Source organism: Diplotaxodon limnothrissa, linkage group LG19 (assembly GCF_057381915.1).
Source record: "Diplotaxodon limnothrissa isolate DT_005_m linkage group LG19, D_limnothrissa_male_GT1.1, whole genome shotgun sequence".
NCBI lineage: Eukaryota > Metazoa > Chordata > Actinopteri > Cichliformes > Cichlidae > Diplotaxodon > Diplotaxodon limnothrissa.
The window spans coordinates 32455284-32474268 of NC_140614.1; the positions used below are offsets into that span (position 1 = coordinate 32455284).

Consider the following 18985-nt stretch of genomic DNA (forward strand, 5'->3'; position numbering starts at 1 on the left):
ATCAATGCAGCTTTTGCAAAAGGCAATTTACAAGTGGCACTTCAAATACGGCTGATTTCCACACAGGGAGCCGCTCAATTTTAACTTATATCACCACCATGATTGTTCTGGCATAAAGCCTTCTGCTCTACATGTGAAGGCTTTAAAAGATGAGGGCAGGATGGCAAGGACGTGTGCTCAACAGCTCCTCACAGCCACATTCATACACGCTCTTTCTCACCATCCTCAGTTTCAAAGTCCGTGAAGCAGAGTTCAGAGCCCTTGGTGGTGATCAGGATCTCCCCGTTCAGAGTGAAGATCATGGACTTGTCCTCCATGTTGATCATGCAGCCCACCACGTCCCCAGCATGCCAACAGCGCCCAAACAGCCGGCTGCCCATGTTCAGGCAGTGGCCCTGTGCACAGTACAGACACAAGGAATACCATATGGTATACACACAATGTGAGCAACTACTTTAAATGAGCTTAACACCAAATAATTAAATAGGTTTTTAAATACGAAAGAATAAAGGGCGAAAGCCATTTTTCGAGTAGTCTACGTGAACTTCACCAATACGCTGTTGGGATTAACTGAGATTTGGTTGACAGCTTACCCTGTATCCATCAAAGACAAACGCAAGCTCATCTGTGCCAAGCTCCACATCTGGCTTACACCCAGGTCTGGCCCAGCCCACTCTCATGTCTCCACCGGTAACGGCCTCAAATTCGAAGTACCACTTCCCGGTCTTCACTGCGTACGTTCTCTCTACCCTAAAGAAGCGGATCTTATCAATGCTGAGGCGCTCCGAGACTTGTCCTGCTGGGTGAAAGGAGAATAATAAGAAGCAATGGAAATATTAATTGCAAAAACCCAGTGGCTGTAGGTAAAGGCAGCAATTTCATGTGGCTATTCTCTTTCACTCTAAACTGAAAGGAGATGGAAGGCAAAGTCCCATATCAGGACATATTTTTTTATCCTTATTCTTTGTAAGGAGCATTTTATTATGCACTGTATAATTTGAACTTCTGGGTATTTTGATTAGCACACTTTCATGGGTGAAACTCACCGCCTTCCTGGTCCGAGGGCTCGATGTTGTACCCGTAGCCAATCAGAGTGCGGATAGCTTCCCGCAGGCTGTCCCTGTTCGACTTCTTGGTGCGTTCATCCAGCAGAGCATAAGGAACCAGGCGAGGGTTACGCTTACTTTTAAGATCCTGCACGGAGGAGAAGCAGCAAGAGAAATGTTAAAGTTTAAAGCCTTTTTTAAAAACATTCATTTGTCCCACCAGTTGAAAGGCAAATGAAGGGATTTCATTCAGCTGTAAAGCAGATTTGTGAATTTAAATTAGAGTTTTTTTCTTTTATTTATTTCAGGTTTGTTTGATGAGCCTGTAGCTGAAGCTCTGCAGCTGGTTATGTGTCCAATATTACTACTTTATTAGTTAACAAATCCACAAGTGAACTATAGACTGGTCTGAAACTGAGAAGATAACAGACAAAGCTGAAATAGAACAAAATCAGCCTTTCGGTTTACACAATTCCCTGACAAGTAAAAGATCCCCAGTTTGATTCCGGGAGGAGACACAAATCCCAGTGGGCTTTTGTCAGGAAAAGGGTCCGGCATAAAAAAGCTTTGCCAACTCAAACATGCGGAGCTACCCACTGTGGCAACCCCTTGTGAATAAGGGAGCAGGCAAAAGTAGCGTATTCTTCCACATATTAAGAAAACAGATTTTTCTTTCTTTGCACCATTTGTATTTGATCTGAGCATTTTTTCCCAGCACATTGTATCCGGTTGTTCAGTGATGACGTGACGAATCCTACTTCCGGGTCTAAAGTAGTTAGTAGTAGTTAGTAGTAGTCTGCGTTTAATATGGCTTTTGTGTTGTTAACATGTTTAATGTTTTGTATTTTCTTCTTTTTGATCTCAAAAAGCTCCTAAAACAGTCAGTGATCACTGTTGACCTCCCCCTTTTATTACCGCTAATCATTTATTTAAGCTCAGTTTTTAAAACCTTAGGATGTAACTACAGCCCAGCCCATGCAGCAGTATATGAATGACTAACCTCGTATTGTGGATGGATTATCTCAGTTGTTCTCCTGGCTGAAGTTTGGTCCTTTTACAGCATCCTGCCATGCGATTACATTTGTTCCTGACCACCGAGAACACTCACGTTAACTTTTATCAGTGGAAAAAAAGTTAGCTTGTTTATATTATGCTAACATAGCTGTGTCGCTAGCGGTCACGTAGCACATCATTATATACCAGCTAGCCCAACTTCAGTAACCCTACAAACGTCACTGCTGTTTAGTTTTCTGTCTTCATTTATGCTGGAAGTGATAACAGAGCTGTACGTTTGAATTTGTTTCCAAAACCCCGCAGTCAGGACATGCTGTATTGTATTTAGATAGAAGCTAGTGAGCTAACTCCCTGCTAACTTCTAACTCCGTTAAATGTCATAAATTCCGTTTTCATGGATGCCTGGATGTTAAACTCAATTGTTACACCTGGTAGAGCAGAACGCTGATCATTTTATTAAAGATGAAAGACTTTAGACAGTTTTTAACTCTCAGTAATGCCATAGTGATCGTTTGATATATGGACCTGCAGCGGAGTTTAGGCCCAGACACGGCTAGTGACGTCAGACTGAACAACCGGACAGACGTGCACCAGATGTCCAGGAACATTACGTACTTTCTGGCTGAGTAATTTGTACAGACCTCTGGACAATGTAAAGCTGCTGCTCTTAGATTATAGGGATGCACTCATAAGCACTTTAGAGCAACAATGTCTGCTTTTGAATGTACCTGTTCTCTGAGAAGCTATTTTTTTTTAAATCTCTTCAATCAAATTTGAACATTAAAGCATGTGTTTTCCTAGATGTGTTCACAGTGATCTAAGGTTGTTATTCGTCTTTCACTTCTAACCAAACCTCAGCGCTGTTCACATGTCTGGCGAAGGTGTCGATTCTTTGGTGGATTTGAGCATACCTGCTGAATCCCGTATGTCCATCCCTGTTTGATCCGGTCCTTGGCCCACACATTGTGAGCGTTCTCTGCCAGTTTGTCCACCAGCAGCTCCTGCCCTGGAGTCAGTTTGATATCGGACAGGTCCAGAGGGGACGGCTTATAACCATTGGACATCATGTAGCTACAGGAAAAAACAATGAAAAAGGAATTTTTCCCCCAGTTATGGATACAGTTAAACCACAGGGACCAGTTTAGTTATATTTACAGCCTGATGGGAATCTCTATGGCAGTAAACACAATAAATATCCTTTATTTCTTATACTGCTGGACATTTTTGGATGATCTGTGATTGGGTTACCAAATATTTTGATTCATTTCATTTCTCTTACTGTCTTACTATAGAGCGGCCTAGTCATTACTGTCCAATTGTGTGATGTACAATCGATATCATGAGTAGTGCGTGTGCTCGCATCGCTGCTATAATCATACCCACTTACTTCTTAGGGAGCTTTATCTTTTTGAGAGAGTCCTCAGCATTTGGATTCATGTGAACTATACGACAGCCTAAGGCCAGCAGAGTCCTGCAGGGGAAAAAAATAACCACAGTGACCAACAAACTGATTTGACAGTATATGCAAAGAACCAGAGAGGCTGCTGAATGTGTCCAAACAGAGCACGATGGGTTAAATTACGCGTGTCCTAATCTGTTACACAAGAAAGACCGAGCAATACCCACGGCAACGAAACGGGCGCCAAGTGAATCACACCTCGTGATCGGACGGAGCGACAGTAAAAGTGAGTTTGATGTCTTTCAGGAACTCGTCCCTGTCACCCAGATGTGTCTCCCAAAGCAGCAGATCAAGATTAATGACGGCATGCATTTATGTTTTTGATTCGAAGAGCATTTATGTAAATCACCTGCGATGGGCCTTTCCACCTTAACCCTACCCCTCCATTTTGCACATTTCTGTGTAAGTATTGAAAGCCTGGTCTCTCTAAAGAAGAGAGGACTACTGGTAGTCTAGAGCAATAGATACTCCATTTATTCATCAAATGGGGCATGACAATCTCAACACAGGCAGGTCATCCTACACGTGGAGCCAGCGTTGCGGAAACCTCTGTCAAGGATGGGAATGCCCACAGCCTTGTAGCTGGTGTGTGTTTTTCCAATAGAGAAAGAAAAGCTAAGAAGTCCTAACAGTGCTAACAACTAAACTACAGCACGTCATCGCTTCAGCTTTACTATGAGATCAGTGAACTGTTAGCTAAACTTGTGATATTCCTCATAGTTTAAATCCAACGAAAAAAGAAAATGCATTATCTGAGAATAATATGTCAGATATGGTTTTTTAGGCTATTTTTATAACAGAGGTGTTGTCCATGAAGACAAAAACAATCCATCATGTTCGCCGTACTTCAGAGTCTCCGTTGACATCTGCAGATTGTAGTTTTTTTCCGTTTCCGGCAGCTTGGAGAAATCCACCAGGCACGGATGCTGCCGCTTATTATCATCCCTTATCTGTGAGGAAAACAGAGAAAAAACACACATATCAAACACCTCCTGACGTTCTCATCATTGCTGTTCAGCAGCTCTGCATTCATATGTACATCAAGTCCTACTAGATCTATGCATATGAGATACACAGCCTCATAACTCATTGTCACTGTGAACTAACAAGGGGGGTGGGCATGTGGTTTAAGTCCTGGGTGCTACTAATTGCAGTGATTAGACTACTCTAGTGAACATGTTATGAGAGAGGGACAAGAGAGCATGTTTTCTTGGCAGAGCCAGAGAGCTGTATGGCAGGAATACCGAGTGAGAGGCGTAATGCGTCTCTCTCGAGGCTGCGCTTTAAGCCAAATAATCCTTTTGGCAATGCTGCTCAGAGGAGGTGGCATGGCAATGGTGGATGTTTACCAAGAAAACATGCAGGGCTGTGTACAGATATGCAGCTGTTTCCGTGGGTCCAATGAATAGCAGCCAGCTCTTTTGTGAATAGTACAAGAACTATGGGAAATCTCCTCTTTCATATTTACATGCAACCAGTGCTAAATAGCAAAAACAGGTTTATTTTATCTGCTATGTGACCTCTACCACATGTATAACTGACTCCAACTCACTTGGCTATCGCTCCACATGTAAAAAAAAACCAAAAAAAACAACCTTGACAATAAAACTAGTTTATTATTGTTGTTTACCAAATCTCAGACTTGTCTTTGTCCTAAATCAAAGATTTTTCGAGGAGGAGGACAGAGTGAAAGCTTACAAGCTAGCGCAGAATTCTCATGTTGTATTATAGACATAAGAGCTGCGTCTTGTTGCTGGTTTCTTGTTTTTCCTTCCTTTAAGAGCAAAACAGGTCACTTTGGCGTTATCCTGTGGTAACTATACAACAAACCAGAAAGCCATCAGCTAGAATTTGGAGTTAAACAGATGAAACCATAACCGACTTAAATTTGGACGTGCCTTCTTTTTGACCACTTGTGCAACCGTGACTTACAATAGACCCGAGCAGAGAGTAAACAATACAAACACAGCAGGAGAACTTGAAGTGGGATGGAGCTGAATTTAAATCAGGTACAGTTTTTGTCTTCTGTTGCAGGAGCCTGCTGATTGCACTGCGTACACTGTAATTATAAGCATGCGTTTCCAGCTGACTGTATTGGGAAATACACTAATTTGTTCTTTTAGGGAGTTTAGATGAGAATTTGATATCACTACAGGTGAAGCCAGGAGACTTCAGCTTAAAAAACCTCAAGCATAAGCTCTCCGATGATAAAAGAGCTCAAAAGCTAAGTCAGATATACTTTTGAACTTGCCCCACAGATCCAGACTAGGTGTTTCCCACTGCTTCTGGTCTTTATGCTTGATCAGGCTTGATACCAGTTAATAATAGAAAACATCGGCTGTTAATCTGGCAATTTTTTGGACATAGCCAGCAGAGGCAAGAATAACACAGACTAACACAGCCTCATCTCAATTTCACATTAATCTTCCAATCTAAGTATAGCATACAATCACATTGTCAGATTCCTATCAGTAGCAGGAGAAAAGATACAACATCTGCTCCGAATATATAGACAGGCCTTTTGATTGGTTTCTGGCTCATAGCGGGTTATGTCATGTGTTTTGATTGACCCTCTGAACATTTAAAGAATTAGAAACTCCATCAGTTTTTCTTTGAAAAGGAGAAAAACAAAAAACAAAATGCAAATTTTAGTCTGGGTTTATTGAGGTGATGAAATTGCCAAGACATCCTGTTCTGCCCTTTGGGTGAAACAACAATTTGTAATTCATGACTGACACTAGAACACAGACACAATGACTCTGCTACCTACAAACAAACTGGATGTGAATGAAGGATGTAAATGAGTGGCGTGGAAAAGCGCTGAATGTGAACAATGACAGTGTTCTTTTTCCACTTACCCTCTTTTTGGTGTAAACCGCAAATTATAAAAGAGAAAGCAAGATGACACACAAGCCTCTGTGATGGTAAGTTGTCACACTCATCGAGAAAAAATTGTAATTGTCGTGTTTATTTCTCCACAAACATGGAAAACGGCATGGAGTATGCTTTTTATCTTTTGATCCGAGCGATGAACTTGTAGGAGAACAACATAAGCAACTAAATAACTAAATCTCATTAACAATCTAACCCTTACCTTGCCATAAGACCAGCCAAGCTCAATCTTATTCATGCCCCAGAGCTCATGGATATTTTCAGCCAGCTTGTCCCGAACCTTCTCCAAATGAGGCGGCATGACAATCTGAAGGAACAGGTAAGCAAATGAGCATTTTCCAAAAAGTTGTGCAAACTATAGAATGCAAAAAACTCAGTAGTTGAAACAAAGTAATGCAATTCTTTTGGAAAAATTAAACAAATACACAAGATGCATCAAATTCAAGATGAGCATTTTTTCAGTTGATTTGCATTCTTTTACATGTCACACTGCATCACAGCCTTTGTGAAAAAGGGGGCGTTTTTCTCATGATCACCATCCTGCACGCCTCCTGTGAGCTTACCTGGCTGGTTTCCACAGGTGTGGGGATGAAGGAGGCCTGCGACATGAACTGGGTGGTGCCCAGCAGATCTCGAACTCCGTCCACATCTCTCTTATACTCTTTCACCGGCTCCACCTTCATCTTCTCTTTTGGCAGCAGAGCCTCATAACACGGTGCGTAGCTTGATGGAGGCAGGAACTTGAAGTCACCGTGCCGTCCGCCCAACAGGAAACGAACCCTAACCAGAGAAAAGTTGCTCACGTGACTTGGCTTATTGCAATGTTTTACGTGCACACTAAAAGAAAATTAAATGCTGTTAATAAAAGAAGCGACTAGTGAAAAGAAAACTAATCCTCTACTTTTATTCTTAACTCTCTTAAACAGGTTCTACTCCAATGGGGACACGTTTAGTTCTGTGAATGAAAAAAACATTGCAAAACCGTCTCTCGAGGCTCCTCAAAATAGCAGTTCAAGTAGTAGCAGTGACGCAACCAAGCTCATTCTCACTGCGGCCCTCAATTATTAAGCACTGAGGATGTGTGGCTGTCATGTTCTGGCACGTTTAAGTCCGTGGAGACGTTCACCCTGTTCACTGGGCCAATTCCAAGCTTCCACACGCTCACGCTCTGCTGTGACTGGTCAACACAGTGTTAGCTGTACAATCACCCGACCAATGAAAGAGTCAGATCAGACCTTGACAACACTTCAACTACTAAAAAGGACAAATCTGTTCCAAACAGCCTGTTTTATGAAATTGTAGACAATTTGGATTCTTTCACTCGGTCTGTAATAATGAAGCAGCTCAAGGGTCTTTGCATGTTGAACCTCTTTGTTATTATAAGCTGTGAGGTTGGCATCAGGACTCGTCCCCTGTCTGGTTTGTTCTTGTCACACCTTTACCAGGTGTGCTGGGCTGATGTAGAACTTGCGATCCTAAGTCTCTCCACTCTTTTCAGTCACCAATCTCATGCACTATTGAATCACGTGTCTCTCTGGAATGTCTGGAACTCCAGAGTTGTGAAAACCTTTCAGACACATGTGCCCGCTTCAGCTTGGAACCTCAGAAACACATTTTTTGCCTTCCAAATCACTCCGGGTACTTTACTGTTCACTTATATTGCCATATTTGGAATACTGTGTGGAAATCTGGGGAAATACATACAAAACTTCACTTCAACCACTATGTAAAATTCAGAAAAAAGCAATCAGGATGATTACTAAAGCAGGATTTAGAGAGCACACTAACATTATGTTCTTGAAATTAAAAATTCTGAAGTTTATGGATCTTATAAAATATAAAACTGCAAAAATTATGTACAAAGCCAGATACAATATGTTACCAGGAAATGTACAGAGGATGTTTTTTGACAAAGAAGGGGACTATGAATTGAGGGGGAAATTAAATCTGAAGACTCTTAAAGCACGGACAAAGGTTAAAACCTTTTGTGTTACTATTTATGGGGTAAAACTGTGGAATAGTTTTACTGTGGACCTACAGCAATGCTCAAGAATTAGTCAGTTCATAAAGATGTTTCGAAAACTGCTTTAGGAAGAATATGAAACTGATAAAGTTGATCACCCATTGTGTGTATATATATACTAAATTGTATCTAAATTATATCTATCACTGTAGCTATGTTTATACATGTTCTCCTTGTTTATTGTGTGGGGTAAGTGATGATGGGAATTAGGTGAATAGTGGCATTCAATAAAATGTTGAGCATGGGGTAGGGATTAATAAGTATGTTATACTTCTTCCTACTCCATTTCAGACCTAATAATTGTCATTTCATGTCATTTAGACTTTGTTTTATTTTATTTTATTTTTTTTTATCTGAGCACATACGTGTGTGTGTGTATTTACATATATATTCGTATTTGTAAATGCAAGTATGTGTAGTTGTGTATATATTGGGTTTTTTTTCTGTATATGTCTGAAATAAAGATACAATACAAATACAAACCTGTAAAGGAGAAGACTCACCTGCTCACCTGCCTGCCCACTCTCCACCGATCCACCCTACTGTGGAAACTAGCCTCCTCCCCCAAAGCACCTCCCACTCAAATAAGACCATTTCCAGGTTCCACAATCCAGTCCACAAATCACGACCTCCGGTTGAACCATTGCTAACTCTGTTCCTCATCCTCCTCAGACCTCACATGCGCACGCTCAGTCCCACAACTTCCACCACATTAGATATGCTTATTCGCCAACTTGAAAATAAACACTTGATACACACAAACTCCCATCTGAGCGCATTTTCTGAGTCCATGCCAATCCTTAGTATGGCTCAGTGTTTCTGAGTGTAGAATGCATTGACCGAAGATGAAATGCTTGTAAAATAAGAAACATATTTCATGATCTAAAAGGTTATTTAGGCTTCCAATCAACAGCAAAGACTAACAAAAAAAACATGAAACTGACCAGTGACCTCTTGAAGGGGCCAATGAATCATTAGTTGTCTAATCACTTATCTTTGTTCTTTGGTCAACTCTGTTTTAAACATGTTACATAAATACATTTAACCTTTAAACTAACAGAAACAACCAATCCTCTACTTGCTCCAATTTTGCACCAGGTGCAAAGTAACAGCAAGCTGTCACAAAAAAACACTAAAATCCCTTAAAAAGGAACTGTTTAATATTTCAAGCAATTCTCATGCAGCATGTTGGCACATGAGCGTGTGTGTGAGTGGTAATAAACTCCTTATCTAACTTCTGTTAACCAGCGTAACAACTGGGTCAGTAACACACATTGTTCAATTAATCTTTTCTGCACGTCAGATAATACAGACAGTGTGAGAACAATGACGCTATTAAAAGTGACATCATTTGTGGAAAAAAATGCATGAAAATGATTTGAGAGACGGGGAAATCAAGCGGAGCGTTACGCCTTTTTCTTTCCTTTTCTTAGCCACACAGATGAACCACTTTTTTTTTTAAATGAATGATGATTGAACTCTGACGTTTTTTTAAAATAAATTCATTTTCTAATATTTAACATGACCAAACATTGTGGCAGGTGTCTCAGAGGGAACGTGGCAAAAGGCTACTGTGCTCTTCAAAGTCGGAGTCGATCATGGAATTGTGGGAAAACTGCTGGAGCTTGAAATTCCATTTTCAAGTCACATCAATCACACTATCAGTGGTCACCATGGAAACAGAATTTTTTTCCTGTTTTTTAAGCCGCGTCTAATCTAAAAGCCTCGAAGACAAAATGAAAGTCAGAATATAAAGATAGAATTTTTAGAATATATAAATATGAGTTTTTTCTGCCTGTTAACGTCTAATAAAGCATATGAACAGAAAAAATACACACTCACTTGACACCTGCAGAGAAACTGACAACAGGGAAGAAGAGTCCGTCTGTGTTGAAATTTTCAAACATGCCCTGGACGGGCTGTCCGTTGATCCTGAAGGATATGCTGGGGGCTCCAAGGTCCAGGCAGCAGCTCACCACGTCCTCTGAGGTCAGAATGTGCTGGTTCATAGACGCAACCGCCCGCGGGATACGACCTGATCGGGACACACGCACAAACTGCTATGTGAAATACGACCTAGTGAGTTGTGCTGGCACAAATCACACCTCTACCTCCCTCTCTCACACACACATACTGTTGGATACACACATTTGCGCACAATGACACAGACTCTGGGCAAGGAGATCGTCCCTGCAGGGCACTGGTTCTGTCTAGACACAACTTGGCTGTAACCCAGGGTTACCGCTCATCTTCTAATGCTTTAGTTACTCCAGACACTGGCTTGTCCCACCCACCTGACCAGAGGTGGAGTCCATCAAAGCCGTACGAGTAGAGATCATCACCAACTCCATTACCTCCCCAGCCCTCTCCTCCTCCCGGGTAGGGTGCATAGCCTTTTGTGTTCGCCCAGCCGATTCTGAGGTGGGAGGGCTCGCTGGTCACAAAGTGGTCCACCTGGTCGATCATGAGTTCATAGTACCACTTCTTGTACTGAGCCGAGCCTTCACTCACGCCCAGGAAGATGTTCGGTCTCATGCTGGCAAAGAAGTACAATGTGACATCACCACCAGAGTTACATTTTTAATTACAATATTGTACTTTTCACTTAAAAAAAGCAAATTGCAACATTCCATACAAAGTTATTTAACTACTAAGATAAAAAACAAACAAACAAGAGATTAAAAAACATATAATGATTTCACAAAAGATCCTCACCAGATTAATAAATTGAAAGTAAGCTTTAGACTCTAGAGAAATAACTGTGGGCTGAGTTATCAGAGAAGCAAGGAGGAGAAAGATAGCAAGATAAATAAATGGCTCTCTAACCTCTGGACATCATTGACCAGCTGGGTTTGCAACAGCAGATCTCTCTTGGGCAGCAAGTGATCGCAGATGAGGTTCTGATTGGTTCGCACAGCTACGCCATTACACACACACAGTGAACAGAGCACATCTAGTATCTAAAAAAGAAGGTGAAGGAGGTAGGGATAATAAGCAACACCATCTAATGGAAGACCATAACAGCACTTAACACTCACTAATGATAACACGTTTACTTCATTTTCCCTATTATACCCCAGATGTGCATCTGCACCTGAAAATGACTAATTATACTTCACTGTCCAGGATGCTGCCGGAGGGAAAGTCCCTTTATATGCAACCACTGCATAATTACTCTGCGATTGTTACTGGGTACAAAAACATGTTAAAGAATACCCTTTTGATGTTAGCTTAACAAAGCTGTAGAACTAAATGGGCCAGGATGCTCAGCCAAGGGTGACAGCATAGAACACCTACGCTTTAGCATTGACCTTTTTCTCCTGCTTCCACTGCAAAACGGTACAGTCGGGCTGATTTACAACCCAGGCCGGCTCCTGATCTTATTTCACTGTTAAACAGACTGTTTCGTGTTAGGGGCACGCGGCTACGAAAAGCTCCAGGAGCCTTCTCAACAAGAAGAACCCCACTCATCTGTACAGTATGTACAGCTAATAGCCAGCAGATGGTCAGCTTAGCATGGAGACTGTGGCAAAGAGTGTTGCTCTTTCCAAGTTAGGTACACAAGCACCAGTGAAGTTCACATGTCGTGTGCTTCAACTGTTGAAAAAAACATTAAACACCAAGTTAATTTGCAGTTTTTATTTGAATGCTTTGTTCTAGTGCACTTCTTAGCAGGAGTAATTTGTTGTGCAGCCAGTCATAAGTCATAAGACAACTTCAATTGGTTGCATGTTATTGTGACATATTCATCGTACAGACACATAAACAAACAAAGAAAACATCACATTATTCCTTTATGCTTTTATTGGGGTTTTACATTTTTTTTCTGGTATTACTTTGTAAATCAATCTAATTTCAATGTATTTTATTTGAAAGTTTAGTATAATTATACTTGCCAACAACTACTTACAAAAGGAAGTACACAAAAAAATGGGGTAACGAGTCAGGTTTCTACAGGGAACAAAGCAATAATTATACTGTAAGTAATTTTAATCAGTCTAAACCGTGGGTGGGCAACTCCAGGCCTCAAGTGCCGGTGTCCTGCAGGTTTTAGATCTCACCCTTGGGTCAACACACCTGAATGAAAGGATTAGTTCATTACCAGGCCTCTGAGAACTTCAAGACATGTTGAGGAGGCAATTTAGCCATTTGAATCAGCTGTGTTGGATCAAGGACACATCTAAAACATGCAGGACACCGACACTCGAGGCCAGGAGTTGCCCTACCCCTGCTCTAAACCATATTTTATAATAAAGAAAACAAGACACAAATTCCATTGTAAGTAATTTTAAGTAATTTCTTGGTAATTTTGTGGAAAAACAACCAATATTTCCCCATCTTACATAAGAAGTGTGCTGTACATTTTGGTGGGTATGGAGTGGTTTAACCTCGCCTAATGTCCCAAGTGTACTACCCCTTGGAGAGCCCTAAAAAAGACATCCACCTTGGTCCCTAATGGACATAAATGTCCATTCCCCAAAAAGTGCAATAAAAATATTATATATTAATTTTTTTTTCACTTTAAATTGGTCAGTCTTTTAAAACTACTTCTCCCTGAAATATTCATATAAAGTTTTAATTATATTTTCGTTGTTTTAACCCTTTAAATCCCAGTTTTACTTCATGAGCGCCCTGTTTTTTTAGCCCCCAAAAACAAAAAAACTCAATATTTAAAAAAAATAACATTTGAAGTAATATTTGATTGTTATTATAATTAGGCCTTTAGATGGACTAAAGATTGGCACCAACAGTCATTTCGATCGCCTTTTATTTTTTTTTTCAGGACCAGAAAATGGTCTCCAGGCGGCAAATGCTCCTCCTCTAGGCCGAAATAAGTGCATGTTGCCGGGGTAAGTCGCGACGATCACCGGGGCACGATCACCGGGGACTGCTTTTTCCAGCCCACACGTCCGGTACCACGTGACAACAAATACGTCATTTCCTGTTGACTAAAAAAAAAATGCACCCTCTCATGGTCCTAGGGACCAAAAAATGGTCCCGCCCGATCAGCGGGCGAAGCCGCTGCTGCACGCCGGAAATGAGGCTTCATTTCCGGCAGGTCTGTCCAAGCAGCCCGCTGTTTTCCAGCAGAGGTCAAATGTGAAGCAAGGGCGCCACCCGGTGGACAAATAAAAAAATTACAACTCTAAGGCCTGTAGTCCAAAACGAAACCTAAGCTGGAAACCTGACGATCCCTTTGACCGTAATTTTTCTGGCGTGAAAAATAGCGTTTATAATGGGTTTCAATGTGGACATTTTTGTCCAAAGGGACTAAGGTGGATGGATTTCTGTAACTTAGCCATTTTAGGCTGATTTAATGAATTGACACCACAATTAAAAAAAATAAGTAAAAAAAACATTCTTTGACAAATTTGGCTATATTCCACTCAACACAGTGAAGATGGTTTAAAACTAAAAATGCAAAAGACAATAAATGTCCTTAAGACCCTCCAAGGGCTACAGGAAAGTAAACAGTCCCTTTATGAGTAAACAGTGATTGTGAAAGGAAAACAAAATTAGTTAGACTTGGCTCCATCATCACGAAGGTCACATAGACCTGCAAATTTTAAAGGTATTTTTTCTTGTAGTTTCAAATAAAATACACATAAAAATTCAATTTCATTGCAGTCACGGGCCGTATTATAAAGTGTTACGCTTTTTCTTAACATAAATTGCTGTTCTTTGTATTGCATAGTTATTTTTCAACATGTGCATAACCCAGATGTGTATTTCACCGTGTAGCAACAACACTTACTGCTTACCTTGTGGTTGCGTCCATGCTTGTACAGCAGCGATATGATGGATTTAATGTGTCCTTTCTGGATGATATTGAGCGCCTCGGGGCTCTCGATTAAAATGCAGTGCAGAACTTCCAGAATCCCTGCACAGCCGCAAAATTCATCAATTACTTAACACTCGCAAAAGACACACCAAAGGACACTCGTCAAAGACGCATTCTGTCCGCACAGAGCAACAGAAAACCCTGCTGGTGCACTCCTTACTGCACATTTAAAAAGTAAAAGTCGCTATTCCCATGATTTCAGCCAACAGTGTCACCTTTCAAAAAAAGACTCCTGTACCTGTTAAAGAATTTTAATAGTTCTGCGATGTTGCACAAAAGCTCTCTCACACTGCTGTTTCACTGCAGGCTCATGTGTATGTGTCAGAATGCTAATGAGTGTACCTGAAGAGGACTCCAGTCTCTCCAGCTTGCTCACCAGCCAGTCCAGGTTGTTGGAGAACTGTGTGCAGTTGTTGCGGTTTCCTCGGATTAACGCAGCTGCAGGACACGAGGAAAGTGTGCACGAGTCAGCGCATTGCTTAATGTGACGACTTACACAACAGAAAAACAATGTCACGCAAAGGTGAACACTTTGAATTCATGCCCAAAGCCGGTTAAGGAAGACATTGTGCTTTGACACTCTTAAACATATTAGTTTTAGAAGATGCCTTAGAGAGAAGGTGGGACCAGACATAAACATATGAGGACAAACACACCCACATGTACGTCCTAGCATGAAAAAAACAGGGTCATCCGATGCAGGGAGACAAAGAAGAAAGGAGGGAGGCATCCCAAATCCACCTAGCGCTGCGCTCAACCAGGTATGTGAAGAAGGGGGAAGGGGAACAGAGAAAGAGAGATGTGACTAGAACACTAATATGAGTCAGCAGGTGAAGTCAGTGTAAATAAGAGCGTGAAGGACATCCTTGGAGGGCAGAGAGGGCTTCAGTGTGGCGAGATGAAAGATAAACTCTACATACGGGCTATCTCAGCTTAAGAATGAAACTCATTTCAAACATGACAGGAAGAAAATCGTGCCTGCTCACAATTTTCTGCTCGTAAATGGATCTTTTTATGTGAAAGCTGCTGAAATAACAGTCGAGACAAACATTGTACTCATCAGATGGAAGATGGCAGGATATACAGACAGAGAGGAGGGAAGCAAAAAAAAAGCTTTTTCCTGCCAGGTCATTTTACTGAGATACGTCCTATATATGACGGAGCATATGGATGCAGTGCAAGAGGTTATAGTGAATTTGAAAAGGAGCGGTGATGACACTGGGCAGTAGGAACACAGAGAGCAAAACAAAACAGAGAACTGAGAGGACAGAGATGAAAATTGACATTAGGCAGCTAGAAAGAAATGAGGTCAGTGGGAAATACCCAAACACTCTATGTGTGTGTGTGTGTGTGTGTGTGTGTGTGTGTGTGTGTGTGTGTGTGTCTGAGATGACTGATGTTGTTGGGTTGATGCCCTGGCATTGGGCCGCATGCCACCGAGCCATTTCTGCAACAATGTGTTTGTCTGTTTTGTTTTTGGAGTATTAGAAAAGTGTATTTATGGTTCATGTGTCTTCAATTCAGTTTTATTTATACAGCATCAATTCACAGCAACAGTCACAGAAAGGTGCTTTATACTGTGATGCAAAGAGCCTAAAATTATGTGGAGAAAACCGCTGTGATCAACCATCTGGAGACAGTGGGACGGAAGAACGCACTTTTAAAGAGGAAGAAACCTCTGGCAGAATCTCAGAGGTTTCTGCCGCATCCTGTGTGTCAGTGTGCAAATGTGAATCTGAACTTTCAATTTTAAGATTAATTGCAGTTGGCAGTGAGTCTGTGTGTGTATTTGTGTGTGTGCTGTTAAGACCAGCATCTCACCCAGCAGCTCATACAGCAGGTTGAGAATGTCTTTCCAGGCCGCTCCAGCCTCCGAGCCCGCGCACTCCCCAAAATGTGCGGCGCTGTTATAGACGTTCAGTCGGTCAATACAGTTGGACACCAGAGTCAGCATGCCCTAAAAAAGAGGCAGTGACACATGTCACATGACCCACCACATGTCACTGGTATAAGAGCTTCCTCTGATGAAATCTGCCCCCAGTTTTCAGTTAGTGTAATGCAGCTTCATGATGGTCTTGTACTGGTTTATTCTACAGACTTGAAATACCTGAGATCTGATATGCTAAATGGAAAGTGTTCCAGTTATTGTGACAAGCTGACCTTCGAGATTAGAATTAAGATAGAAATGTGCTCCTTTAGTCCCCCATAGAAAGGTACATAAGATTAAAAAATCCTTAAAAGATATGTAACTTGCAAAAATCAATACTCTATGTGTCGATAATCTTCAGATATATTGCAATCAAGTCTCTTATTTTATGGTCTCTCGAAGACATTTTGACACAGTTATGCTGTTGTATCCTGTAAGATTTAACCTGCTTTTCAGTGGGTGACATCATAGGGTCCCTCAGCGAGGCAGTTGACATTTTATAATTGATGAAAGCAATTTAGAGCCTAGAAGCTTAGCAGAAAGCTCAGTGCGCTCATGCCAGCCTCAGGAAAACTGCTGACACCGTCATATAAAGTGCGTCCAAATACAGGATGCCATTGAAACAAACCACAAAGAATCAATTGGTTTCGCTTTTTCACCTCCTTCTGCAAGTTTGCCACTACTGCTAGCTTAATCACACGTGCACTCATTCACTAAAAGTGTCCCAATTGCAACCACGTTGAGATTCTTTTGCTCTGCCTGACTGCCTCGCGAGCTCTTTTTTACTAAACCTTCCTTGATGGATGAACTCACTTCCTGCTTGAAGAGGTTCTGTCTGTTTTTGAGCGAGCGCAGCTTGATCTGCCTTTCTTCGTGCTCCAGCTCGGCATCGGGGAGCTGGAAATAAGTGATGAGGTCATTAAGGGTTTGGAGCACCTCCTCCACGGGCAGAGCGACCAGTGCCCTGTTCTTAACACCCAGACAATCCAGGTCTCTGGGGGAAGTAGACAGAAAGAAAAAAACTCAATCACACATTTAACACTACTTGCCGTTTCTCAAATTCTCTCATTCATTCGAGGAAACAAACCATTGCTAAAGATACGACGACTGGGAAGCTGAACAGACTTGAGGAGAGGCAGTGATGACTAACACGATCTTTAACCCAACGGTTCATTCATGCTGAAATGCTGATTTCCGCTGGCCTGCTAAAAATAGCTCTAGTCCTATGCATGGGAGCGGTGTGTGTGTGGTGGTGGTGATGGTGGGGGCTGACAGATTCCTGCCCCTAAGTCTGACCCAGGAGACAGCAAGCCCTCTGATAACAAATACAGGCAATGGAAGCATCCACGTATGTGCTTCATAGCTCACCACACATAGCAGTGATGCCACTGCATTTCTATTTGGAAACATGTGGCTGGTCCACTGAGTGAACTGCATGGGGCACTGGCACCCCACTCAGACAAAACCCACAGGCCCCTCTTGTTACATCACGAGTTATATCACACCTATGAGTCTGTGGGCTTCGAAAATAGCCTTCAGATAGAATTTGCCGATGTTGGAATGTGTTTATCATCAGGCGTAATTACGCTAAACCATCATCAACGTGGGTGCTTATGAAACTTGTCCCAGTGACAGGACATTTTGCAGATTACCCTAATAAAGTGGCGAAAGACAAATGTGGGCTGCAATTTGGTTTAATTGGCTAATTTGTGCAATCACATCCCTGTGTGCTGAAGTGAGCAACGGCACCGTTTTGTCACCGTGTAGCGTACCTGATGAATCGCTTAAAGAGAAGCGTGGTGTTGCGGATGATGCGCGCGGCGCGGGACTCCTCGTGCTGACAGCGCTGGAGGGTCAATCCGTCATCCATGTGACCTTCAGAATGCAGGCATGCCTTGAGAGGACGCCACAGGGCGAGAAAAGGGCGAGAAACATTGCCATGAGACGATATAAAGAAATGAGTAAAGAAATGAAGGAGGAGAACGCACTGAGCCACAGTGTCTGGAACACAGGTGCTGACACTACAGGCCACCTGGCTGTGTTTACATGCCGCACGCACACCCCCTCTGCAACAGTAGCCAGGAGACGAGGTCTATATTTAGCAGAGGCAGAGATATGAGATGCAAACTAACAGAGGATCATCTTAACTCAATCAAGTCATTACTCTCGAAATAATTATCCACTCAAAGGAGTGTGATTTATTTATTAATGCTCCTTGTTTTCTCCATGTGCCTTGCATCTAAAGACAGAGCAGTGTGCGCTCGCGTATGTCGCCACTCACTCTTCTCTTGAGGGGACCCAGACGAGCAGATTTGACATCGGGCGCCTGGTACGAGAGCCAGAGACCCGCGGCCACGTGCATGATGAAGCAGATCGAGTCCCCGTATTTAATCTCAGCCACTCCCATTCCCTCGATGTCGCGCTTGGGGCTCTGCTCCAGCTTCTCCTGCACAGAAAGGAAGGAAAAGAGACCCAGATTTGCTCTTAATCAAACCACGACCAAATATTAGCTGCATCTACAACTTAAAGCTCTCCGCCCATCACAAGCAAGAAGGCTGTATTTGTTTTGCTTTTAGGATTAGATGTAAATAATGTAAATCAAGTCAGCTGCTTAACATATTCTGCAAGACATGCTTCAGATCCACATTGGAAGGGGGTCAGTAATTGGTTCAGCATCACTATTCATTTCAAGAAACTATATTGAACAGAGTAGTTAAACGGTCGCTTCAGTTAGAGTCGGCAAGTTCAGCTAAATTAACCTCAATGGTGTCGTTTTCGCTCG

At 42.0% G+C, this 18985-nt stretch overlaps 1 protein-coding gene across 1 annotated transcript in view; it reads right to left on the reverse strand.

Annotated features, from left to right (window-relative positions):
• LOC146612610 (ryanodine receptor 3) overlaps nucleotides 1-18985 on the reverse strand; it is a 116624-nt gene that overhangs the window by 55513 nt on the left and 42126 nt on the right. Inside the window, exons 13-29 of the mRNA XM_085342496.1 lie at nucleotides 18485-18649; nucleotides 17976-18097; nucleotides 17017-17197; nucleotides 16098-16233; nucleotides 14619-14714; nucleotides 14197-14315; nucleotides 11261-11394; nucleotides 10729-10970; nucleotides 10277-10469; nucleotides 6975-7191; nucleotides 6614-6718; nucleotides 4366-4469; nucleotides 3448-3531; nucleotides 2972-3131; nucleotides 1047-1194; nucleotides 594-796; nucleotides 221-395 (exon numbers count right to left, since the gene is read on the reverse strand). Of these exons, the coding sequence (XP_085198622.1) occupies nucleotides 221-395; nucleotides 594-796; nucleotides 1047-1194; nucleotides 2972-3131; nucleotides 3448-3531; nucleotides 4366-4469; nucleotides 6614-6718; nucleotides 6975-7191; nucleotides 10277-10469; nucleotides 10729-10970; nucleotides 11261-11394; nucleotides 14197-14315; nucleotides 14619-14714; nucleotides 16098-16233; nucleotides 17017-17197; nucleotides 17976-18097; nucleotides 18485-18649 (2584 nt within the window). The remainder of the gene's footprint in view (nucleotides 1-220; nucleotides 396-593; nucleotides 797-1046; nucleotides 1195-2971; nucleotides 3132-3447; nucleotides 3532-4365; nucleotides 4470-6613; nucleotides 6719-6974; nucleotides 7192-10276; nucleotides 10470-10728; nucleotides 10971-11260; nucleotides 11395-14196; nucleotides 14316-14618; nucleotides 14715-16097; nucleotides 16234-17016; nucleotides 17198-17975; nucleotides 18098-18484; nucleotides 18650-18985) is intronic.